Source organism: Cervus elaphus, chromosome 9, assembly GCF_910594005.1.
Source record: "Cervus elaphus chromosome 9, mCerEla1.1, whole genome shotgun sequence".
NCBI classification, from domain to species: Eukaryota; Metazoa; Chordata; class Mammalia; order Artiodactyla; family Cervidae; genus Cervus; species Cervus elaphus.
The window spans coordinates 15,016,592-15,036,948 of NC_057823.1; the positions used below are offsets into that span (position 1 = coordinate 15,016,592).

Below are 20,357 nucleotides of genomic sequence, written 5' to 3' on the forward strand. Positions count from 1 at the left end.
CTGATTGACTGCATTCTGTCACATGATCTCTGCCCGCCCACTGTGCCAACATGGCGGCGCCCAGGTCCTGATCCGGGAAACGTGCACCGAGACTAGTTCGATTTTCCGTGTTTCGAGAGACGGTGAGAAGGGCCTGGGAGACGCGAGGAGGGATCCGGACCATGGGTGGACCCGCTCCAGAGCTTCCGACTTCTCAGGGACAATTCTCCAAAGATGGGGGGTGGTGTCAGTTTACCGAGGTCCCAGGGTCTCTTTCGTCCCTACTTTACAATTGTGTAGGCCACCCGGCTCGGGAACGCATCTCTCTGATGCTTTGGCTGTTCCCTCCTCTACCCTCCCAACCAGGATTGGCGGGCAGAGGCCCCCGCGGATGTCCCGTGCGAGGATCGTTCTGTGGCTAAGCCCGACTCTCCGCCCCGCCCTCAGTCTCTGTAGAGCCCGGTTTATGGAGGGGCAGTCCCAAGGGCCGCCAGATGCAGCGGCCATGGAGAATGGCACCAAGCCGGACGGAGAAGAGCGCCCACCTGGGTTTCAGGAGACGACGATCACCGAGGGGGCCGCCAGGATCGTCTTTCCAAGCGCCAACGAAGTTTTCTACAACCCAGTGCAAGAGTTCAACCGGGACCTGACGTGAGCAGGGGTCCGGGGTCAGCTTGGCAGAGGGCAGTGGGTCTGAGGATAGAGGGATATGAGCTGACTCCCCGTCTCCCGCAGATGCGCTGTGATCACGGAATTTGCTCGTATTCAGCTTGCGGCCAAAGGAATCCAGAGTGAGTGGAGGTCCAGGCTCCTAATGGGCAGGGGTATCACACAGAGCTCTCTCGGTGGCCCACCCCTTCTGTCCCTGACCTTCCAGAAAGGCTCCAGCCTTATAGCAGGTCCTGGGCTCAGCTCCTTAGCCTGTCTCCAGGGACGATTTTCTTCCCTGCATCTTCTGTATACTGAAGAGTTCGTGCATGCTCAGTTGCGCAGTCGTGTCCAACTCTTTGCGACCCCATGGACTCTCCAGGCTTCTCTGTCCATGGGATTTCCCAGGCAAAAATACTGGAATAGGTTGCCATTTCCTCCTCCAGGGGATCTTCCCCACCCAGGGACTGAACCTTCATCCCTTGTGTCTCCTGCATTGCATGTAGATTCTTTGCTGCTGAGCCACCTGGGAAGCACATACTGAAGAATAGGGGGAGGTTTCTCAGAGGGCGCTTTGATATCCCCTGACTTGTGCTTCTGGGTGGCTGCAGTCAAGGTGCCAGGTGAGAAGGATGTGCAAAAGGTGATCGTGGACTTGTCAGAGCCAAAGGAGGACAAGGCTGAACTGAAAGAAGGTGCAAACCTGGCCCTAGAAGACCAACCTCGAACAGCCGCCGTGGGGGAGATCTGTGAGGTGGGGCCTGAACATAGGAGGCAGCAACCCTGGAGTCTAGTGGGTGATGAAGGAAGGGAGGCTCCTGGAGGGGGAGGGCTAGAGGAGGTGGGCCGTGGGGGCTCCTTGAGGGGTGGGGGATCCAACAGAAGATGGTGATGTGGATGTGAATGGGGCTCTGCTTACTCCAATAGGAAGGCCTGAGAGTGCTGGAAGGCCTAGCGGCCTCCGGCTTACGTTCCATACGCTTTGCTCGAGAGGTGCCTGGTCTCCGATCCGTGGTTGCCAATGACGCCTCTGCCCGAGCTGTGGATCTTATGCGCCGTAATGTGCAGCTCAACGAAGTGGCCCACCTAGTACAGCCCAGCCAGGCAGATGCCAGGTAGGTGCTGGGCACAGAGTGCTGGCCACTGGAACAGATTCACCTGGGGTCACATCCTGGCTGTGTCATATTCTTGCTCTGTGACCCTGAGAGAGTGGCTTTAGCCTCTCTGAGCCTGTTTCCTTGTCTGTAAAACAAGGACAGTAGTTTTATAGGGGTTGGTGTATTGATTATACTTGTATAGTTTGTGCTCACAGGTGGACATAAGTACCACTATGGACTCCATTTCAGACTTAACTTCCTGCACTTTAAAAAAGTATTTATTTATTTTTATTTACTTGTTTGGCTGCCCTGGGTCTTAGTTGCGGCACCCAGGATTCTGCATCTGCATTGCAGCATGCGAACTCTTAGTTGCAGCATGTGGAATCTAGTCCCCTGATCAGGGATGGAAACCGGGCCCCCTGCATTTGTGAGCGTGGAGTCTTAGCCACTGGACCACCAGTGAAGTCCCAACTTCTTGCACTTTTATTCAATCAAGTGAACCAGTGTATATCCAGTGCCCATCACCATTCTTACTGTCAGGACTGCATCGGTAAACAATACAGACAAAACCCCTGACCTTTTGGAGTTGATAATGCAGGGATCAGCAAACTACAGCCTGCCATGCCCACAGCCTGTTTTTTGTTTGTTTGTTTGTTTGTTTTTCTTAATGGCCTGCTATCTTTTACATTTTTAAAGGTTTAGAAAAAGAAGAATATGTGATGGACCACATGTAGCTCACAAAGCCTAAAATATTTACTACCTGACCCTTTCCAGAAAATAAATGAATTAAAAATATTTGCTGGGGACTTCCCTGGCCGTCCAGTTGTTAAGACTCTTTGCTTCCACGGCAGGGGCTCAGATTCCATCCTTGGTTGGGGAACTAAGATCCCACATGCTTTTCTGACCGTATTAGAATCTAACAGATGATGACAAATAAGTAAACTGTGTAGTGGTGAGAAGTGCTGGAGGCAGCGGGAAAATCCAGGGTATAAAGGATGGAGGAAGGAAGGGAGGGTTGCCATTACAAATAACTCGGTCAGTAGCATTTGCATTTTCTCACCTGCAGAGAACAACAATAGTTTCAAATCTGTGGAAGATTGTTGAATTAATACATCTATAATGGTGTCAGTTATATATGTGCTATGGGCTTCCCAGGTGGCTCAGGCGTAAAGAATCTGCCTGCCAATGCAGGAGACTTGGGTGCGACCCCTGGGTTGGGAAGAGAAAATGGCAACCCAGTCCAGTATTCTTGCCTGGAGAATCCCACGGACAGAGGAGACTGGTGGGCTACACTCCATAGGGTCACTAGCAGTCGGATACAACTGAGCATGCACACACACATATATGTGCTACATCAGTATTGACTAGTTTTTTGGGTTTTTTGGCCACACCAAAGGGCAGGTGGGATCTTAGTTCCCTGACCAGGGATCAAACCCGGGGCCCCTGCAGTGAAAGCATGGAGTCCAAACCACCGGACCACCAGGGAAGTCTCAGTATTGGCTATTATTATTGCCATTGTTAGATGAATAGACAGATCCAAGGAGGAAAAGTTAATATAGTTAGCAAGTGGCTGAGCCAGGATCTGAACCTGGGCAGCTGGCCCCCGAGTCCAGGCCCAAACCATCACATGGCGTGAGTGCGAGGCTGCGGAGGGGTCCCTGGGGCAGGGGGCTGAGGATCTGCCCCCTTGCTCCCAGAATGCTGATGTACCAGCACCAGAAGGCGTCGGAGCGGTTTGACGTCATCGATCTCGACCCTTACGGCAGCCCCGCCTCTTTCCTGGACGCAGCCGTGCAGGCTGTGAGTGAAGGAGGTGAGGCCAGCCTGCTGCGGGGGTCCGTACGGTGTAGGGCTTGGGGCGTTACTGAGTCTTCACTGCTGCGTCCCTCCCTACAGGGATGCTGTGCGTCACCTGCACAGACATGGCGGTCCTGGCGGGGAACAGCGGGGAGACCTGCTACAGCAAATACGGGGCCATGGCCCTCAAGAGCCGGGCCTGCCACGAGATGGTGAGAGGCCTCCTGGCTCGCCTCCCCGCCCCCCAGACCTGCTCAGCTTCCTCCAGGCAGCCAGAGCCAGATCCATCCCCAGATGTTGACCACAAATGTGTTCTTTTTTAAATTTATTTATTCTTGGCTGTGTTGGGGTTTCATTGCTGCACGGGCTTTTCTCTGGTTGCAGCAAGCGGGCGGCTACTCCCTAGTTGCGGTGCACCGGCTTCTCTTACTGCGGAGCATGGGCTCTAGAGCACCTGGGCTCAGTAGTTGTAGCTCCCAGGTTCTAGAGCACAGGCTCGCTAGTTGTGACGCACAGGTTTATTTGCTCTGAGGTATGTGGGATCTTACTGAATCGGGGATGGAATCCATGTCTCTTGCCTTGGCAGTTGGATTCTTTACCACTGAGCCACCTGGGAATCCTGACAAGCATGTTACCTCTTTTATTATTATCATTTTTAGAAACTATATTTATTTGTGTATTTAGCTGTCCCAGGTCCTAGTTGCTTAGCTGAGGCATGCGAACTCTTAGTTGCTGCATGTGGGATCTAGTTCCCCCACCAGGGATTGGACCCAGGCCCCCTGCACTGGGAACGTGGAGTCTTATCCACTGGACCACCAGGGAAGTCCTGACACACATTTTTTAACCAGCATAATTCCTGAGAGCATGGCTGCAAAATGGTCCTTTGGTTGTTGGGGGGGTGGGGGGGTGGGGAGTAGTTTTGCCTAGGATAAGAGTGGGTCATTACAGTCTTCTTTCTTCCTTCTTTTTTTTTTAATATTTGTTTATTTATTTGGCTGCACTGGTCTTAGTTTTGGCATGTGGGATCTAGTTCCTTGACCAGGGATCGAACCTGGTTCCCCCTGCATTGGGAGTGTGGAGTCTTAGCCACTGGCCCACCTGGGAAGTTCCACATTATTCTTTCTAGTATTCTCTATTTCAACAACTGCAGTTTTTTCCTGGCCGCACCTTGTGGCTTGCAGGATCTTGTTTTCCCGACCAGGGATTGAAACTTGGGCCACAGCAGTGAAAGCCCTAAACGTTAGACTACTGGGGAACTCCAGTGGTCTAGTGTTCTTTTTTAAAGGCAGTTTTTCCAGTTTTGTGTTTGGCTCTGAGTTCAGGTCCTAGTTTTGCTGGTGGCTTTGGACAAGTGACTTCACCTTTTCTGGGCCTCCATTTTTGCATCTGTGAAATGGGTGTGCTGTTGGCCCAGATCCCACGGAGTTGCTATGGAGAGTCAAGAAAGCAAGGCTGGCTATGTCAGGGGGCTGGAAAAGGAGGGCTCTTGTCCTTGGTCTTTAGGAGCCCTGCTGTCAGGTCAGCCTGGGAAGTGCTACCTCCTTGCTGCGTCAGAGCCTCCCTGCAGCCTTGGGTCCCATTAACCAGCATGGGGCACACAGGCAATGTTAACTGGAAGCCATTTGGTTAACGGGTCTGTGCTTCCTTTCCTTGGGCTTCCCAGGTGACTCAGTGGTAAAGAATCCACCTGCCATACAGGAGCCACAGGAGACTCGGGTTTGATCCCTGGGTCGGGAAGATCCCCTGGAGAAAGGCATGGCAACCCATTCCAATATTCTTGCCTGGAGAATCCCATGGACAGAGGAGCCTGGTGGACTAGTCCATAGGGTCACAAAGAGTCAAGAATGACTGAAGCAACTTAGCAGGCAGGCACGCTTTCTTTCCTTAATCGTTTAGTGTCCCCAGTAGGGCCAGAAAGGGACAGACTGGTGTGATTTTGCAGATGGGGAAGCTGAGGCTCTCCCTTGCCAAGGGTCACTCAGCGCTGGGCTCAGAACCCTGCAAGCCGGTCCTGCCAGTGTCCTGGTGAGCCGCTGGTGTGGCTGTGTGCAGGGGAGGCGGCCGCAGGGGCAGGGCTGACGGCTGGCACCCACCCCACCCCAGGCCCTGAGAACTGTCCTGCACAGCCTGGATCTCCGCGCCAACTGCTACCAGCGCTTTGTGGTGCCACTGCTCAGCATCAGCGCTGACTTCTACATACGGGTTTTTGTGCGTGTCTTCACCGGCCAGGCCAAGGTCAAGGCCTCAGCCAGGTAGTCTGGGGCAAAGAGGGGTGATGGATGGAAAGAGGCAAGAGGGTCTTTCCCAGGGTTGGGTGGGGTGGGGGGAGACATGGTCCCGCCTTGGGGAAATGGTTGGGGGAGGTTCCCAAAGGGAACCCAGTCAGTCTGAGGGAGGAGCTGGGATGTGGTGACCATGCTAGGAACTGGCGGCTGCCCTTGTCCCGGACAGCAAGCAGGCGATGGTGTTCCAGTGTGTGGGCTGCGGGGCCTTCCACCTGCAGCGCCTTGGCAAAGCATCGGCAGCCTCCGGTGGCCGGTGAGCAAGGGTGAGCTGGGGAGGAAGGGGAAGGGGACAACCCAGCCAAGGTTACCACCCCCGCCTCCCAACCTTACCCCTCTTTGAGCAGGCTCAAGTTCTCTGCAGCCTGCGGTCCCCCCGTGGCCCCTGAGTGCGAGCACTGTGGGCAGCGACACCAGGTGGGGCGAGGCGGGCTGGGGGGCAGCTATGAAGGCGGAGGGCCTGGCATCCTCGGTCCCTGCTCATCCAGCCCCTGTGTTCTCAGCTCGGTGGCCCCTTGTGGGCAGAGCCCCTCCACGACCTGGAATTCGTGGGCCGCGTCCTCGAGGCTGTGAGCGCCAACCCTGGCCGCTTCCACACCGCAGAGCGGATCCAAGGAGTGCTGAGTGTCATCACGGAGGTGGGGACCGGGGGCTGTGACCAGAAGGGGGCCAGCCATCCATCCTTGATGGGCCCCACCCCATCCCATGGCCCTGTTACAGGAGCTCCCGGACGTGCCTCTCTACTACACGCTGGACCAGCTGAGCAGCACCATCCACTGCAACACGCCCAGCCTCCTGCAGCTGCGGTGAGGCCCGGCCTGGGCTGGAGCCTGTGCCTGACCCGCTGGGTGCCCTTGGGCGAGTCGGGCCCCTCCTGGGCCAGAGTCCCCTGGAAAGTAGAGATCAAACATAGTGCAGGCCTAGGGCATCTCACGCGCAAGGGCTTAGACCAGTTCTTAGAAACCACAAGCCCTGGCCAGGGGGGATGTTAGGATCTTGCTGTTAGGATGGCTGGCATCAGGCAGGCAGTGTAGTCACTGGGAGATACACAGCCACGAGAGTCCCTTAAATTAGGCTCACACCTCCACACATGGGTCAGCACTGACTTCGGGGTCCAGCCCTCCCTCTCACCATCCCTCCTGGTCCCCAGGTCGGCCCTTCTCCATGCTGGCTTCCGGGTCTCCCTCTCCCACGCCTGTAAGAATGCCGTGAAGACGGACGCCCCCTCCTCGGCCCTCTGGGACATCATGCGGTGCTGGGTGAGGCCCGGCCTGACCAGGTGGGATCATGGAGGCAGGGGATGGTCACTGCCAGTGCCCTGACCTCTGACCTTTGCCTCCCAGGAGAAGGAGTGTCCAGTGAAACGGGAGCGCCTGTCAGAGAGCAGCCCGGCCTTCCGCATTCTCAGCGTGGAGCCCAGGTGCGGGCACGGTTCCGGCTGCCTATAGGCGCGGGGAGTAGACAACCCAGACACTTCCCCTCCCAGACACATGCTCATTTTTCAAGTGAGATCTGGAGTCCCTCCACTCTCTCCACCCGCTTCTGTCCTCTCACTCTTCTGGCCCCTGTTCTGCTCATCTGGACCAATGCAGTCCCCGCCCCCCGGCCCCCCAGCTCCTGCCCCTCATGAGCTGTGTTCCCCGGACAGCAGCCAGAGGGCACCTGTGAGTGCAAGTCAGGTCCTGGCCCTCCTCTCCGCAGAACCCTCCGTGGCTCCCACCTGACCCAGTGGGAACACAGTTCTGTCTGCAGGCGCTGTACTGTCTTCCCACCACTTCCCTGCTCTCATTTGCCCCCCGACCCCCGCTCCTCCACACTGGCCTCCTCGTTCAGACTTGGTAGGCACAGCCTCTGCATGGCTCTTCTGCCTGGAGTGCTGGCCTTAGGCCCCCCCACGGCTCTTCCCAGACTTTCTTCCTGTGTCCCTGCCGCCCTGTTCTCACGGCACTCCTTCCCAGACTCCCTATTGCTCTACCCTGCTCTCTTTCCCCCAGAACCCTTATCTTATGTCCTCACATGATATAATTTGCTAGTTTCTTTCTTTTTTATTTTTGGCTGTGTGGGGTCTTCATTGCTGTGCACAGTGGGTGGGGGCTACTCCCTAGTTGCGGTGCTCGGGCTGCTTATTGGGGTGGCCTTTCCTGTTGTGGCTCTAGGCGCACAGGCTTCAGCAGCTAAAGCATGTGGGATCAGTAGTTGTAGCATACAGGCTTAGTTGCTTTACGGCATGTGGGATCTTCCCGGACTGGGGATTGAACCCGTGTCCCCTGCATTGGTAGGCAAATTCTTAACCGCTGGAGCACCAAGGAAGCCCAGTTGTCTGATTTCTGACTTGCCTCCTTGCTCGTCTGTCTTAGGCATTAGAATGTCAGCTTTACTGGCAGCAGATTTGAGGCCCACTGTAGGCACTCGATAAATGTTTATTAAATATATGATAGAAGCCCTACGCCTGCAGACAGTTTTCCCAAGGTGCATCTAGCTGCACCGAGGTGGGCAGGCAGCCTAGGTGGTATGTGCCCAGCCGTCTGGCAGATGCCTTTCAGCCCCCACTCCCATTTCCCTAGGCTGCAGGCCAACTTCACCATCCGGGACGATGCCAACCCCAGCTCCCGCCAGCGAGGACTCAAGCGCTTCCAGGCCAACCCTGAGGCCAACTGGGGTCCCCGGCCCCGTGCTCGGCCAGGGTGAGCGAGAGTGGGGTGAGTGAAGGTGGGGCTTAGCTGGGGGGAGTGGGCACAAAGGCCGATGGAGCCTCCCCTCGTCTCCCCACACAGAGGCAAGGCAGCAGGAGAATCTGTGGAAGAGAGACGTAGGCTGCTCCAAAATAAGCGAAAGGAGCCAGTGGAGGACCCAGCTGAGCGGGCTGCTTGGCTCAAGACATTTCCCTGCAAGAAGTTCAAGGAGGTGAGGTGTCCCCCACCCCCCAACTGAAGCACCCATGGGTTCTCCTCCCAGCCACAGGACTGGGCCAATGGGCTGGCAGGGCTGGGGGAGCTGGGACCAGGCAAGTGGGTGGGAGTGAGCTCCCTATCCAGGGAAGGAACCCAGTGGAGGCTGCTGAGCTCCGGAACGGGGGTTCATTCACACCCATTGTATTCCCACCAGGGCACCTGTCAACAGGGGGACCAGTGCCGCTACTCACATAGCGCCCCCTCACCCAAGGCCACTGCTGAAGCCGCCCCCACTGACTGTCCAGAGGCCCCCAGTCAGAACCCCGCTGAGCCTGGGGCTGCTACTGGTCCAGGCATAGAGTGAGCTAATAAAGACCTTTTCACTTTCCCCCGACTGCCATTTGTCTGAATGGGGAGGCTGCGTGGTTTCTCTGTCCATCTACCTAAGGGGCTCTGTTCATCTCTTTAGCTCCTTGTCTAAGGTCTGTTTCTCTGCCCATCTATTTTGTTGATTTTATTTAGTTTAACTATTTTATTTATTTATTTGGCTGCACTGGGTCTTAGTTGCGGCACATGGGGTCTTTAGTTGCAGCATGCAAGATCTAGTTCCTTGGCCAGGGGTCTCACACTGGGGCCCCCTGCACTGGGAGCGCAGAGCCTTAGCCACCGGACCACCAGGGAAGTCCCCCTGTCCATCTGCTTTAACCCCTTGGTGAGCTCTGTGCATCTGGTGTGTTGGTCCATCCTGATGCTGTGCTGTCAGTGTTTCTGACTGGAGTCTTCTGTCTGTATTAGGGAGGTGGGCAGTTAACGGTTGCCTGCAAGGCGCTTTTGTTTGTTTAGTCCATAAGTCCGGTCCAGCGCTTTTGCAACCCCTCAGACTGTAGCCCACCAGGCTCCTCTGTCCATGGGATTCTCCAGGCAAGAATACTGGATATCCTTGCCTTGCGTCTCCTGCACTGCAGGTGGCTTCTGGACCGCTGAGCCAATGATTTGCTGGCGCCTGCGATTCCCAAGGTGGCCACGGGGCGGCAGCCGTGCGCTCACGCCCGCGGGGGGCCTTTACCCTCTTCCCCTTCTTCCCATCCTCCCAGCGTAGGCGCGCCCCCAGTACTCAGACCTGTCCTCTAGGCACTGCGCCCGCATATGGGCTCGCGCCCCAGTGTCTCCTCCTCCCCGCCGCCTGGTTTCTCTGGCCCAGCTGCCCCTGAGGGCCCCAGTGGCGGAAACCGGACCGGAACCAGGCGCCTCCTGCATCCGCTCCAGACCAGGTGCTTCCTGCCCTGCGGCCCCTTGGGTTTGCACACTGAGGCACCCGGCAGCCTGTGGCAACCCTTTCCCCGCCAGAGCCGGGGAGGGTGGCAGCATTAACGAGAGGACTGGGGCAGAATCCCCACCCTGCCACGTGGTAGCTTTGGGACCATGCAGGCACCCCTTACTGGCATCATATCATCTGTTCAAAGAACCTAAACCTAATAGGCATCCCAGAGTTAACGCAAACATTCAGAATTGTACTCTGGCTTCCCTGGACAGTAGGATGGTTGTTTGTGGGGTTCTGGGTTTCACTTGATTCCTGAGTGTGAGCATGCTTCGTGACTCAGTCGAGTCTGACTCTTTGCCACCCCATGGACTTGCAGCCTGCCAGGCTCTCTGTCCACGGGATTTCCGAGGCAAGAATACTGGAGTGGGTTGCTGTTTCCTTCTCCAGAGGATCTTCCTAACCAGGGATTGAACCTTTGTCTCCTGCACTGGCAGGGGCCTGCCTGGGCACTCCTGCCGTCACACGGGGCAAAGCATGACTGACGCAGGTGGGAGCCTGCCAAGGGTGGGAGCAGGGTCGTCCCTGCTGTGGTTGTACCCAGCTCCACTCCCTGCCTGAGCTCCAGCAGGACCCTGAGCTTTATCACCATTCCAAGATATTGACCCAATGCCTCTTTATCACTGTCCACCCTGAAGTGGCCCACACTGTGGGGAAAGGCCGGGGACGTCTGAGCCGGGGCCATGTGATCCTGTGGGGTGAGGCCCCGGATGGTGGGGGCCTGGTGGGTGCACCTATTCGAAGGTTCGGCCACTGGCCCTGGCCGCACCTCCCCCAGCTGTGGTATTTTTCTCTCACCCTCCTGGACCTGGCATGGCGGTGTGGAGGGTGCACCAGGGGCCCAAGACACTGGCCCAGGCTGGACATCCAGGGCCAGGCTGTCAACACTGCCTTGCAGTCGGTGCCCCACTCCAGGGTGGGGTTGGCAGAAGAGCGAGGAGGCACTCTTGTAGAAAGAGGAACCGGGCAGGCTGAGGAGGAGAAGGGGGCCCCTGGGTCACGAGGCCCCAGCAGGGCCGGAAAGGACTCTCCACCCCCATCACACGGGACAAGGGGTATTCAAAGCTGGAGGACAGACCCAAGTAACATAGGGACTGCTGCGTTTCTGCCTCAGTTTCCCCTCTGCATGCAACCGGGCACCTCACTCCCAAGGGTGTGTGCTGGAGCAGGGATCCTGCAGCGCCTGGGGGACAGAAGGTGAGGCCTTGAGGGGGACAGGCGGTCCTGCCTGCGCCGGCGGGAGGCGGGGCCGGGAGGCCCGCGCTCGGGGGATCCCCGCCCTCCGGGTTTCCTCCGGGGTCAGCCCGGCTCCTTATCAGGCGCGGCCAGGCAGCCAGGCCCTTATCTGCACTGGCCCAGCATCCTCCAGCCTCTGCGCCAGGGGTGAGAGGGAGGAAACCCGGCCGCCAGGGGCGGGGAGAGGGTGGGCGGCCTGGAGCTGCTCACTTTCCCTGGAGGGACCTGCCCTGTTGCCGCCGCTGCTTCTGCCGCGGTGGCCCTTGGGAGCCAAGAAAGAGGGGCGGCCCGACGCCGCGGCCCGGACGGGGCGCCCGACTACCAGGGCCACAGAGCACAGAGGCTGCAGCAGGGGGCTGGTGTCTTGCCTGAACCTGGAACCACATCCTAGCCCTGGAGGACAGAGTCAGGGCCATCTGCAGGCAGCCGCAGCAGTGCTGGGGTAAGAGTGGAGTGGGCCCGAAAAGGGGGGATCCCAGACCCACATGCATTCATTCATCTGGTGGGCCCACTAAGTAAGAGGCCAAGCAGCTTCCCCAGGGTCTAGCTAGGGACGACAGGGCAGAGGGGCTAGCAATCCCTGACGTTGCTGGGACACGCCAGGCCGTGAGGCCAGGAGTGAGCAGGGATGTGGAAACAGGGTGCAAAGGGGTGGTTACTGATTGTGGGTAGCGTGGGTGGGAGGATGCCAGAGCCAGAGAGAGGACTTGTGCATGACCGTGTGCCGGGGAGTAGGATTAGCATCCGGAGTCATAGTGTCAGCAGTGGAGTCATGGGGTGTGTAAGGGGGCAATTTGGGGGGAGGGGGTCACTGAAGTGATTATGGAGGACTTTCAGGGTCTGACATGGAGACAATGAGAAGAGCCTCAGGGTTATAGCTGAGGGCCCCATGGTCAACCTGGGGGCAGTGGTAAGTGAAGGTCAGTCAGCCATGGAGAGTTTGCAAGGTCCATGGTGTCAATGAAGGGTCTTGGATCTGAGGGTTACGGCGGCATCCTGTGGTGAAAGGGTCTGTCATGGGTTACCTGCCTTGCCCCTCCCTCCAGGCTCCAGGCCAGAGGGGGTTCTGGAAGAAGGGAAATTTGCTCAAGGGCTCCACAACTAAGGCCTCATGGGTCACAGACAGCTCAGAAGCATCACTGCTGAGCTCACTGCTGCCCTGCACCTCAGTGGGCAACCCCTGTCCTTGTGCCGGACCCCCTCCTGTGTCCTGGGAGTTTCTGGGCCCACTTCCCATCTGCCTTTGCCCGTTGGACTGCCACCCACCCCCACCCCAGTCTCCCTCCAGGTGAGGGCTTGCTCTGTTGGGCTAAGGGTTGGGGATGGCATCTGCCTCCTCCCGCCCCACTGGCTTCATTCCTCCCACAGGTGAGCACCCCCTCGGGGTCCATGTGCCCGCCCGAGGCCCAGGCGGAGGTGGGCCCCACCATGACCGAGAAGGCCAAGATGGTGTGTGCTCCCAGTCTGGTGCCTGCCCCGCCCCCAAAGCCTGCCTCGCCTGGGCCCCCAAAGGTGGAGGAGGTGGGCCACGGAGGCTCCTCCTCACCACCCAGGCTGCCCCCTGGCGTGCCAGTGATCAGCCTGGGCCACACCAGGCCCCCAGGGGCAGCCATGGCCCCCACAGAACTCAGCACCCTCCGTCCCCCACTGCTGCAACTCTCTACCCTGGGAACCGCCCCACCCACCCTGGCCCTGCATTACCACCCTCACCCATTCCTCAACAGGTCAGTGGGGGACTGGGGCCTGGGGGGAATCCAGGGGCAGGTCCTTACCCACAAGGCATTAGTGACCCACGACCCCTTACAGCCTCTACATTGGGCCAGCAGGACCTTTCAGCATCTTCCCTAGCAGCCGGCTAAAGCGGAGACCAAGCCACTGTGAGCTGGAGCTGGCTGAGGGTGAGTATGAGTTTATGTCCGCCCAACCATCTCTCCTGGGGCCCACGTCTGCCCGACAACCTTCCACTGGGAAAAGTGATGCCACTGCACACAGACACACACGGGGGCTCAGTACTCAGGTTACACTCATGTAGCAAAACCACAGACCCACGGCCAGTTCTTCACAGCCTCCGTCACCCAACAAGCCACAAGGATTCATGGCAAAAAAAGCACAGCATGGGGGCTCTGCTCACATGCACAGACACACAGGAAACAGCCACCGGGCAAGATCCACTCCAAGAGACAGCCACACAAGACAGCCACAGGACCACAACCACACAGGAGGCAGACACACAACCACAGCCCCTGAGGTCCATGGCCACACAGGAATTAGCCACACAACCACAACCACATGGCAGTGAGCACAAACCACAGCCATGTGGATACACAGGAGATCACACGGCCACCTGAGAAAGAATAGGTCACGATGCAAGAAACTCTTAGACTCAGGAGCACATCCAGCCACACAGGGGGACCACACAGAAGGAGAATCACAAGGACAGCTCCCCAGCCACATTCCCTAGGGAACCGCAGCCACTGACATAAAGGAGTGGACAGAAATACAGGAGGCTTCGGTTATCTGCAACTTGGGCCTGTGATAGGCCCTGTCTAGGCAGCTTGGGGGCTTCCCTCCTAGCTCAGTGGGTAAAGAATCTGCCTGCAATGCAGGAAACCTGGGTTTGATCCCTCTGTCGGGAAGATCCCCTGGAGAAGGAAACGGCGATCCACTCCAGTATTCTTGCCTGGAGAATCCTATGGACAGAGGAGCCTGGCGGGCTACAGTCAGTGGGGTCGCAAGAGTCGGACACGACTGAGCGACTAAACCACCACCACCAGGAAGCTTGGGGGTGGGGGGTGCGGGGGTTGCTAACTGAGCTACACGTGGATCCTACACGTGAATCCCTTGGATGGAGAAAGCCTCAGTCCACTGCCAGTGTTGAAGTCCCCCAAGAGGGTGTTGGGAGCCTCAAGTAAGGGTAGGTGGGGCTGCCTGCCTCTCTTGGGCCATGGCGCCAATCCTGCCACTCCTGTCCTCAGGGCATCAGCCCCAGAAGGTGGCTCGGCGTGTGTTCACCAACAGTCGGGAGCGCTGGCGGCAGCAGAACGTGAATGGCGCTTTCGCTGAGCTCAGGAAGCTGCTGCCAACGCACCCGCCCGACCGGAAGCTGAGCAAGAACGAGGTGCTCCGCCTGGCCATGAAATACATTGGCTTCCTAGTGCGGCTGCTGCGCGACCAGGCGGCGGCTCTGGCCGCAGGCTCCGCCCCTCCAGGGCCCCGTAAAAAGCGGCCGGCACACCGAGGCCTGGACGACGGCGGTGCCCGTCGCGGGCCGTGTCGCAGGGCCGAAGTAGTGGCGCGCCCCCAGCCCGCGCCTTCCAGCGGCCCCGACAGCAGCCGCGGCGGGGCGGGCCGACCCATCAAGACAGAACAAGCGGCTGTGAGCCCAGAGGTGCGATGACCTCCACGGTGTCGCCTCCGAGCCGAAGGGCACTGGGAAGTCAGCTCAGGGCCATCTAGGAAGGGGCGGACGACGCGCTCGCAGGGCCTGATCTGGACCGAACTCCCCCGAAGAAGGACTAGTGAGGAGTCCCCTACAGGGGAAAGGGCCCCCGCGGTCCCGAAGGGCGACCGTCGTCGCCCCCAGGGGCTTGAAGACCCTTTTATCGCCCACGGCCCGCTGAAAGTGGCCTTGTCCGCGTACCCCTTCCGCGGGGTGAGGTCCGGGAACCAACACATCAGAGCGGCCATTGGACCCAAAGGGGGCCTAATTTTTCCGAGCTGGGGTCACCGAGGGAGTTGAGAAGGGGCCTGAGCACACGCTGCTTTCTCACTGGCGCCCCCTCCCGGAGACTGAGAGATCCGCACTCCTCGACGGTGGCGGTGGCCGGCCGGGCTCAAGGCTGTGAGGGGCGGAATCCACGCGGAGACCCCATCCCACCGACCCCGAACCTGTCCCGCACGATTGCGTTAGCGAAGGCTCGGGCGCTCTTGCTTTTGTTTTTCTTTATTTCTTTATTTCACATACACATTAGCCATTCAATGGAGAAGCCGGAGAGAGTCAGGCAAAGATGGTATAACAGAAGCGCAGTGACGGGGGCGGGGCGGGGTGGGGTGGGGTGGGGCGGGGCGGAGAGGGAACGTACGGGCTGGCTGCCTACTTGCATTCCGCTAGGACACTGAAAACCCAGAAAACAAAACAGACAGTAAACTACCCTTGTTTCTTATGTATCTCAGTGCAGAGACGGGGGTGGAGGGCAGAGAGAGGGGGAGACCAGGCTGAAGGAAGAGGAGCGGAGGGACGGGGACGCTAAGGGGGAAGCACACCAAATCCATTAGTACTATATATAGAGATACTCGTATATACTGCGTTTCTTAGCCTAAGAAGAAACTTGTTTGACGGGACGGGCGGCCTTTGCGGTCCGCGATGCTGGTGCTGGTCGGGCGCACGGATCTCCCGGGCCGAAGCGGGGCTGGCCCAGGCTGGCTGGCGGGGGGACGGGGGGGGCGCCCCAAGGGTGGGTGGGGGGAGCAGAGGCGGGGCTGGGGTGCCCCTCGGGCTCTCGATTGGGGGACGAAAATTCTCGTGACTTTATTGCTCCTTTATTTTTCTTTCGTGTGTGGGGGAGGGTCCGTTCAGCACGGTCGGGGTGGGGAGGTGGTGGGTCGTCTGAGCCACCCGGCCCCTCTGGGACCCAGAGCGCGGCGTCCGCTCCGCCAGCACGGGGGTGAGAACAAGGCACTAGGTCGGCCGGCCAGCGCGGGGGCGGGTGTGTAAGGCAGTCGACGGGGGTTGGTTGCAGGGTGGGTAGGATGGGGCTGTGTGCGGGGCCGTGTGCGTGCGTGCGTGCGTGCGCGGGCCTGGGCGAATCGACCTGTCAGCTTGGCTGGTCCTATCCTGGAGCGTCGAGCCTTCCCCGTGCTCCCCGGAGGGTGACGGTGGTAGGGGGCGGGGGTGGAAGGAGTGATGTCGAGTCGCGGGCGCCGGGGAAGGGGTAGGGTGGGGTGGGGAAGAAACTACCAACTTGCCGAGCGCGCTCCTGATAATGCTGGTGAGGGTCAAGTTGGCGTCTGGCTCAAAAAGGACGCTTTGGGGACCTCTGAGGGAGGGAGGGGACCTTTGTTCGTTGGCATTGACCTCTGCGGGGGAGGGGCTGGGGACCCGCCGCCGCGCCCCCGGGCCCGGACCGTGGATCGGGCGAGGAGGGGGCGCTGGGCCCCAGGGAAGGGACGCCCGGGGAGACCCGCGGCCAGAGCAGCCCGCCGCCGGGCGCACGCCGCTGTCCCGTTCCGTTAAACTCAACAAAGAAGGGATATGCGTGTTCCTAACAAGTGCAGGATATTTAATTGATTCATAAACTTATGTATAATAGTTTGTGGGTTTTTTAAAACGTACTTTATAATGTAAGAAGCACCAGGGTTTTTATGTTGAATTATCTTTAAAATAATTTTCTCTCGTCCTTTTCCTTTTTGATCTTGTGTTGATTTTTAATGTCGAGGTTTTTTTTAAATTCTAAAATGAACGTTTCCTTCAGCCCTCCCACCGAAACCGAGAACGAACGACGAAGCAAATAAAAACCCCAGATCATCCTCGTCAACGCAGGAAAACGACTTAAAAAAAAAAAAACCTGAAAACGAACAGAAAAAAAAAAAAAAAGGAAAAAACACTCAGCTTTCGTTATCCCCGCGCAGGGCGGGGCAGGCCCGGTTCTTTTAGCGTCCCCAGAGCCGCGAGGACATTACAACAAAAATAGAATTTTTTTTCTTAATCTCTTAACATACAAAGATAGGAAAACTCTCTGATGCATTGCACTTGGTTCAATGAAAAAAAAAAAGTTCATTTCCCCCATATATATTTTTGTGGGTTTTTTTTTTTTTCTCTTCTAACACGTCCCCACATCTCCTGTCGCCCTCGTCTGCCCCTCACAACGACACTTAGGAAAGGAGCGGCCCCCTACCCCCGTGCCCACCCGGGCAGCCCTATAGGGCGCGCTCCCGCCCCGGCCCAGCTGGCCTGCAGCTTCCGACCTCGCCTGGGCGGGCGCCCCGCAGACCCCCTGCCCCCGAGAGCCCACCGCGCCCGCCGCCCCGATTGTCTTCGAGGGAAGGGGCGCGTGCGGCCGGGCAGGGGGACGGGGTCCCTTCTGCTCCCCTCTCAGCTCTGACCCTGTTTAGCCAACCAAACTGAAAAATCATTGCACTTTGACCGCGCGTCACGCCCGGCCCACCCGGCCCCCCACCACCCCCCGCCCTACTCCCCACGACCCCCAGGCTCCCGCGGGTTCCCCCGTCCCCTGCTTCTCAGACCCGGTCCTCCCCGACGGCTGCACGCGGATGGGGGAGGGGCTTCGCTCGACTTCCAACAAAAGCCACCCCTGGGGCCAGCCACCTCCTTGATTCCAGCGGGGGAGGAGGCGGCCGCTCGCTGGCCCCTTTGGCCCCAGGTGAGGGCCCTCCGCTCCTCCCCAGCCTCCTCCCTCCCCTCCTTCCCTCCCTTCGCTTGGGGCCACAGCCTCACCAACTAGATTCGCAATAAATAAAGCCCAAAACCCACCCCTATGTGGTGCAATGTTGGGTTGCTTGACTTTCAGAGGATCCTGACCTGTGCTTTGTGTTTTCAGACAGTTAAGGAGAGAGAAAGAGAGGCACAAGGACTCCAGAAAGGGGCGCAGGAGGGAGAGGCGGGGAGGAGGGAGTAAGGCACAGAAAGACAAGCCAGCGGGGCCAAGTCACACCCTGGAGGGGGGCTGGGCGTGCTCTTGCTCCCATCCCTCCCAGGGGGGGCTTCTGAAGACCCTCTGGACATGCCCCCAACCATCCCTTGGAGGAGGAGGGGGCTGCGGTGGGGAGGAGGGGGGGAAGAGCTACTTCTTGCGGTGTGTTATCAAATTGTTCCCAAGTTGCTCAAATGGAGGGGTTACCAATTGCAACAGCAAAGACCGAAACAATGAATGCCCCACCCCTAAATAAAGAGTAAAGACATTACAGCTGAAATCCAGAGAGAAGTGGCCATGGGGGTGGTGTGGCGAGGGAAGGGGGGGTAGGGCAGAGAAAGCTCCAAAACACTTTTTGAAAAAGGACGACACCCAACACCCTTCAAAGGAACTGAAAGTCGGCGAGCAGGACGCCTACCTAGCGCAGGTGGAGGTTTAGCTGACGGCAGCGGCGGCGGCTGCCTCACTCTCGCTCGACTCCGGGGTCCCCTTTCTGCTCCACTCTCCGGCCCCGCCGCGGCAGGGCTGTCTGCGGGAGGGGCAGGGGCGGGGACCGGTGGGGCAGAGCGCGGGCACCTGCTTGCGGGGCCGGGGTGTGGGCGCCACCGGGGGCCCAGCTCCCCTCACTCGTGGCCGGTCCGGACGACGACCCTCCTGGCCTGCCTCGGGAGGGAGAGGAGAGGGCACCTGTCCCGGGCTGGGAGGGGCCGTCTGGAAAAGCATTCCGATTTTTTTCCTATGGACTGTACAGAGGGGTTTGGGACCTGGGGAACTGGCCCTGCAGCTCGGGGTGGGGTGGCAGAATACCCTCCTTTCTGGAAGCATGAAACTGGCTCCAGAAGATGCCCCCTTCCGAGCTAGGGTGGGGGAGGGGGTGGACTTCTAGCCCAAGGGAGGGGCGGTGGGATCTCAAGGCTACCCTGCCTCACCCAGTCCAGGCGAAGAAGCCGGAGGCGAAGTCGGGGGAGGGAGGGAGGGGGTGGAGTCTGCAGGGGAGAGCCCTCGGGGTCTGCACCCCATCATCTTTACAAGCTGGTCCTCTGAGCTCCCGAGTGAAGCTCCGGCTGGAGTCAAGGGTGGGGTTCCCCTGGGAAGGGTGAGGGTAGGGGACAGGCCCCTTCAGAATTGTGCTGGTTGCTTTGTTTGGGGATTTTGCTCCTTCCCCAGAAGGCCGGGACGGGATGTGGGGGGAGGAAGGCAGTTCTGCATCCTTTCTTTCTGTCCTCTACTTGACAGAGTCCGTTTTGCATGTTTCTTTCTGCTTGGCTGCTGGCGCACAGCTCCACCGAGACCTCTTCCGAGGCTCTCTGAGAACTGAGCTGCTTCTGGGGGCCTGCAGGGGTCCCCGGGCTGGAGGAGAGAAGGGCTGAGTGGCTGACGACGTCTAATTTTTGCTTTTCGGTGGGGCTGGGCTGGGCTGGGGGATTTTTTTTTCCACGTCTCAAAATTTCTTCTCCCCCCGTTTGAGGAACCTCTTCTTTTCATTTTGTCATTTCTTTTGTTGATCTTATCAGAGGAACCAGGACTGAAATAGGACAAACAAAAAAAGAGGTGATATTGAGATGAGCAGGGGTCACTGCCTTCTTGCCCTTACCTGGTCCTGGGACTCTAGGTTGGTGCCTGAAGCCCCAGAGGGGTTCCAGCTCCAGCCGAGTCAAGGACACCAACACCTCCCACAAGGGTCCCTCCTATGGGAATCCTATTCCCCCAAGAGACCCGCCTCCAGTGCTGGAGTCCAGCTGGCCTTCCCGTGGGCACAGTGCCCAGCGGGTGGGACCCCCATGGCTGGCGCTGGCACGGGCACAGACCTGGGATCTGGCCATGTTTCCAATTGTTAGGTTTTTGTGTGGGTCGTGGAGCAGGGGAGGAGGATGCCAGGCTGCAGCTTTTGTCCCCAGAGGAGTTTGGGGAGTGGGGTGGGGGAAACCCAGCTTCTTGCTGAGTTTTCTTTCTGTCTCTTTGGATTAAAAGCAGAAATTCCCATCTGTATACCTCAGCTAAGGTCCCACAGGCTGAAAGGCTGGGGAGGGCTGGGTACCACATGACTTTTGTCCCTCACAGTACTAGGCCCAGGGGAAGGGGTCAGTTGCCCAGTGGGCACCGCGCCCTGGGGAACAACCTGAGGCTCCTCCAGTGGGCAGCAGCTTCCCTCAGAATGCCAGCAGGGGGCGCCGCCTTTCCATAAATGCAGCCAGGGTGGGCCCTTGGGACTGGGCTGCCTAGCAGTGCCTTGCACAAAAGGCTCTGGCCCCACCTCAGAGCCAGAGGGATGGGGCGGGGGGGAGGGGGGGGGCTCCTCTATGGTCTACAGTGCCTGATGGTACCCTTGGGGCAAAATTGAAGGAGTCCTTGAAAATGCACCCTGGGGTCCCTCCCAGGCGCTGCGTCACAGACTCAGGCCAGCAGAGGCCAAGCACAGCTAACTGCAGAGCATGCACAGGAGCAGATGCATTCCATCC

The 20,357-nt window shown here is 58.6% G+C and overlaps 3 protein-coding genes across 15 annotated transcripts in view; 2 read left to right on the forward strand and 1 right to left on the reverse strand.

Moving 5' to 3' along the window:
* Nucleotides 1-9,082, forward strand: TRMT1 (tRNA methyltransferase 1). 4 transcript variants are annotated; one of them, XM_043911290.1, is made up of 17 exons: nt 1-122; nt 427-630; nt 715-770; nt 1,239-1,381; nt 1,555-1,742; nt 3,422-3,537; nt 3,621-3,733; nt 5,625-5,773; nt 5,973-6,059; nt 6,151-6,220; nt 6,307-6,441; nt 6,524-6,609; nt 6,954-7,062; nt 7,147-7,223; nt 8,368-8,487; nt 8,578-8,707; nt 8,909-9,082. In XM_043911290.1, the coding sequence occupies exons 2-17, from the start codon at nt 446-448 to the stop codon at nt 9,056-9,058; spliced, it is 1,914 nt and encodes a 637-aa protein (XP_043767225.1). In that variant the 5' UTR covers nt 1-122; nt 427-445; the 3' UTR covers nt 9,059-9,082. The 4 variants fall into 4 exon arrangements, with proteins under 4 accessions (XP_043767225.1, XP_043767224.1, XP_043767226.1 ...); XM_043911289.1 differs by having other exon boundaries at nt 16-122; nt 346-630; XM_043911291.1 differs by lacking the exons at nt 715-770; nt 1,239-1,381; nt 1,555-1,742 and having other exon boundaries at nt 16-122; nt 346-630.
* Nucleotides 9,083-11,553: 2,471 nt separating this feature from the next.
* On the forward strand, nt 11,554-16,926 carry LYL1 (LYL1 basic helix-loop-helix family member). Its single transcript, XM_043911320.1, has 4 exons — nt 11,554-11,690; nt 12,617-12,972; nt 13,055-13,146; nt 14,224-16,926. The coding sequence occupies exons 2-4, from the start codon at nt 12,638-12,640 to the stop codon at nt 14,643-14,645; spliced, it is 849 nt and encodes a 282-aa protein (XP_043767255.1). The 5' UTR covers nt 11,554-11,690; nt 12,617-12,637; the 3' UTR covers nt 14,646-16,926.
* The window catches only part of NFIX (nuclear factor I X), a 97,232-nt gene continuing 92,050 nt past the window's right edge, over nt 15,176-20,357 (reverse strand). For all 10 annotated transcript variants that reach the window (XM_043911298.1, XM_043911297.1, XM_043911294.1 and 7 more), the window contains one exon: nt 15,176-19,423. In XM_043911298.1, coding sequence (XP_043767233.1) covers nt 19,409-19,423 — 15 coding nt within the window. In that variant the 3' untranslated portion in view covers nt 15,176-19,408. The remainder of the gene's footprint in view (nt 19,424-20,357) is intronic.

Excerpts from the sequence above, each read along its gene's own strand:
- TRMT1 (XM_043911289.1), top strand. The coding sequence starts at position 371 with ATGTCCCGTGCGAGGATCGTTCTGTGGCTAAGCCCGACTCTCCGCCCC. Across the intron at positions 6,060-6,150 it reads TCGGCAGCCTCCGGTGGCCG|GCTCAAGTTCTCTGCAGCCT; the intron begins GTGAGCAAGGGT and ends CTCTTTGAGCAG. Across the intron at positions 8,708-8,908 it reads CCTGCAAGAAGTTCAAGGAG|GGCACCTGTCAACAGGGGGA; the intron begins GTGAGGTGTCCC and ends TATTCCCACCAG.
- LYL1 (XM_043911320.1), top strand. The coding sequence starts at position 12,638 with ATGTGCCCGCCCGAGGCCCAGGCGGAGGTGGGCCCCACCATGACCGAG. Across the intron at positions 12,973-13,054 it reads CCTCACCCATTCCTCAACAG|CCTCTACATTGGGCCAGCAG; the intron begins GTCAGTGGGGGA and ends GACCCCTTACAG. Across the intron at positions 13,147-14,223 it reads TGAGCTGGAGCTGGCTGAGG|GGCATCAGCCCCAGAAGGTG; the intron begins GTGAGTATGAGT and ends TCCTGTCCTCAG.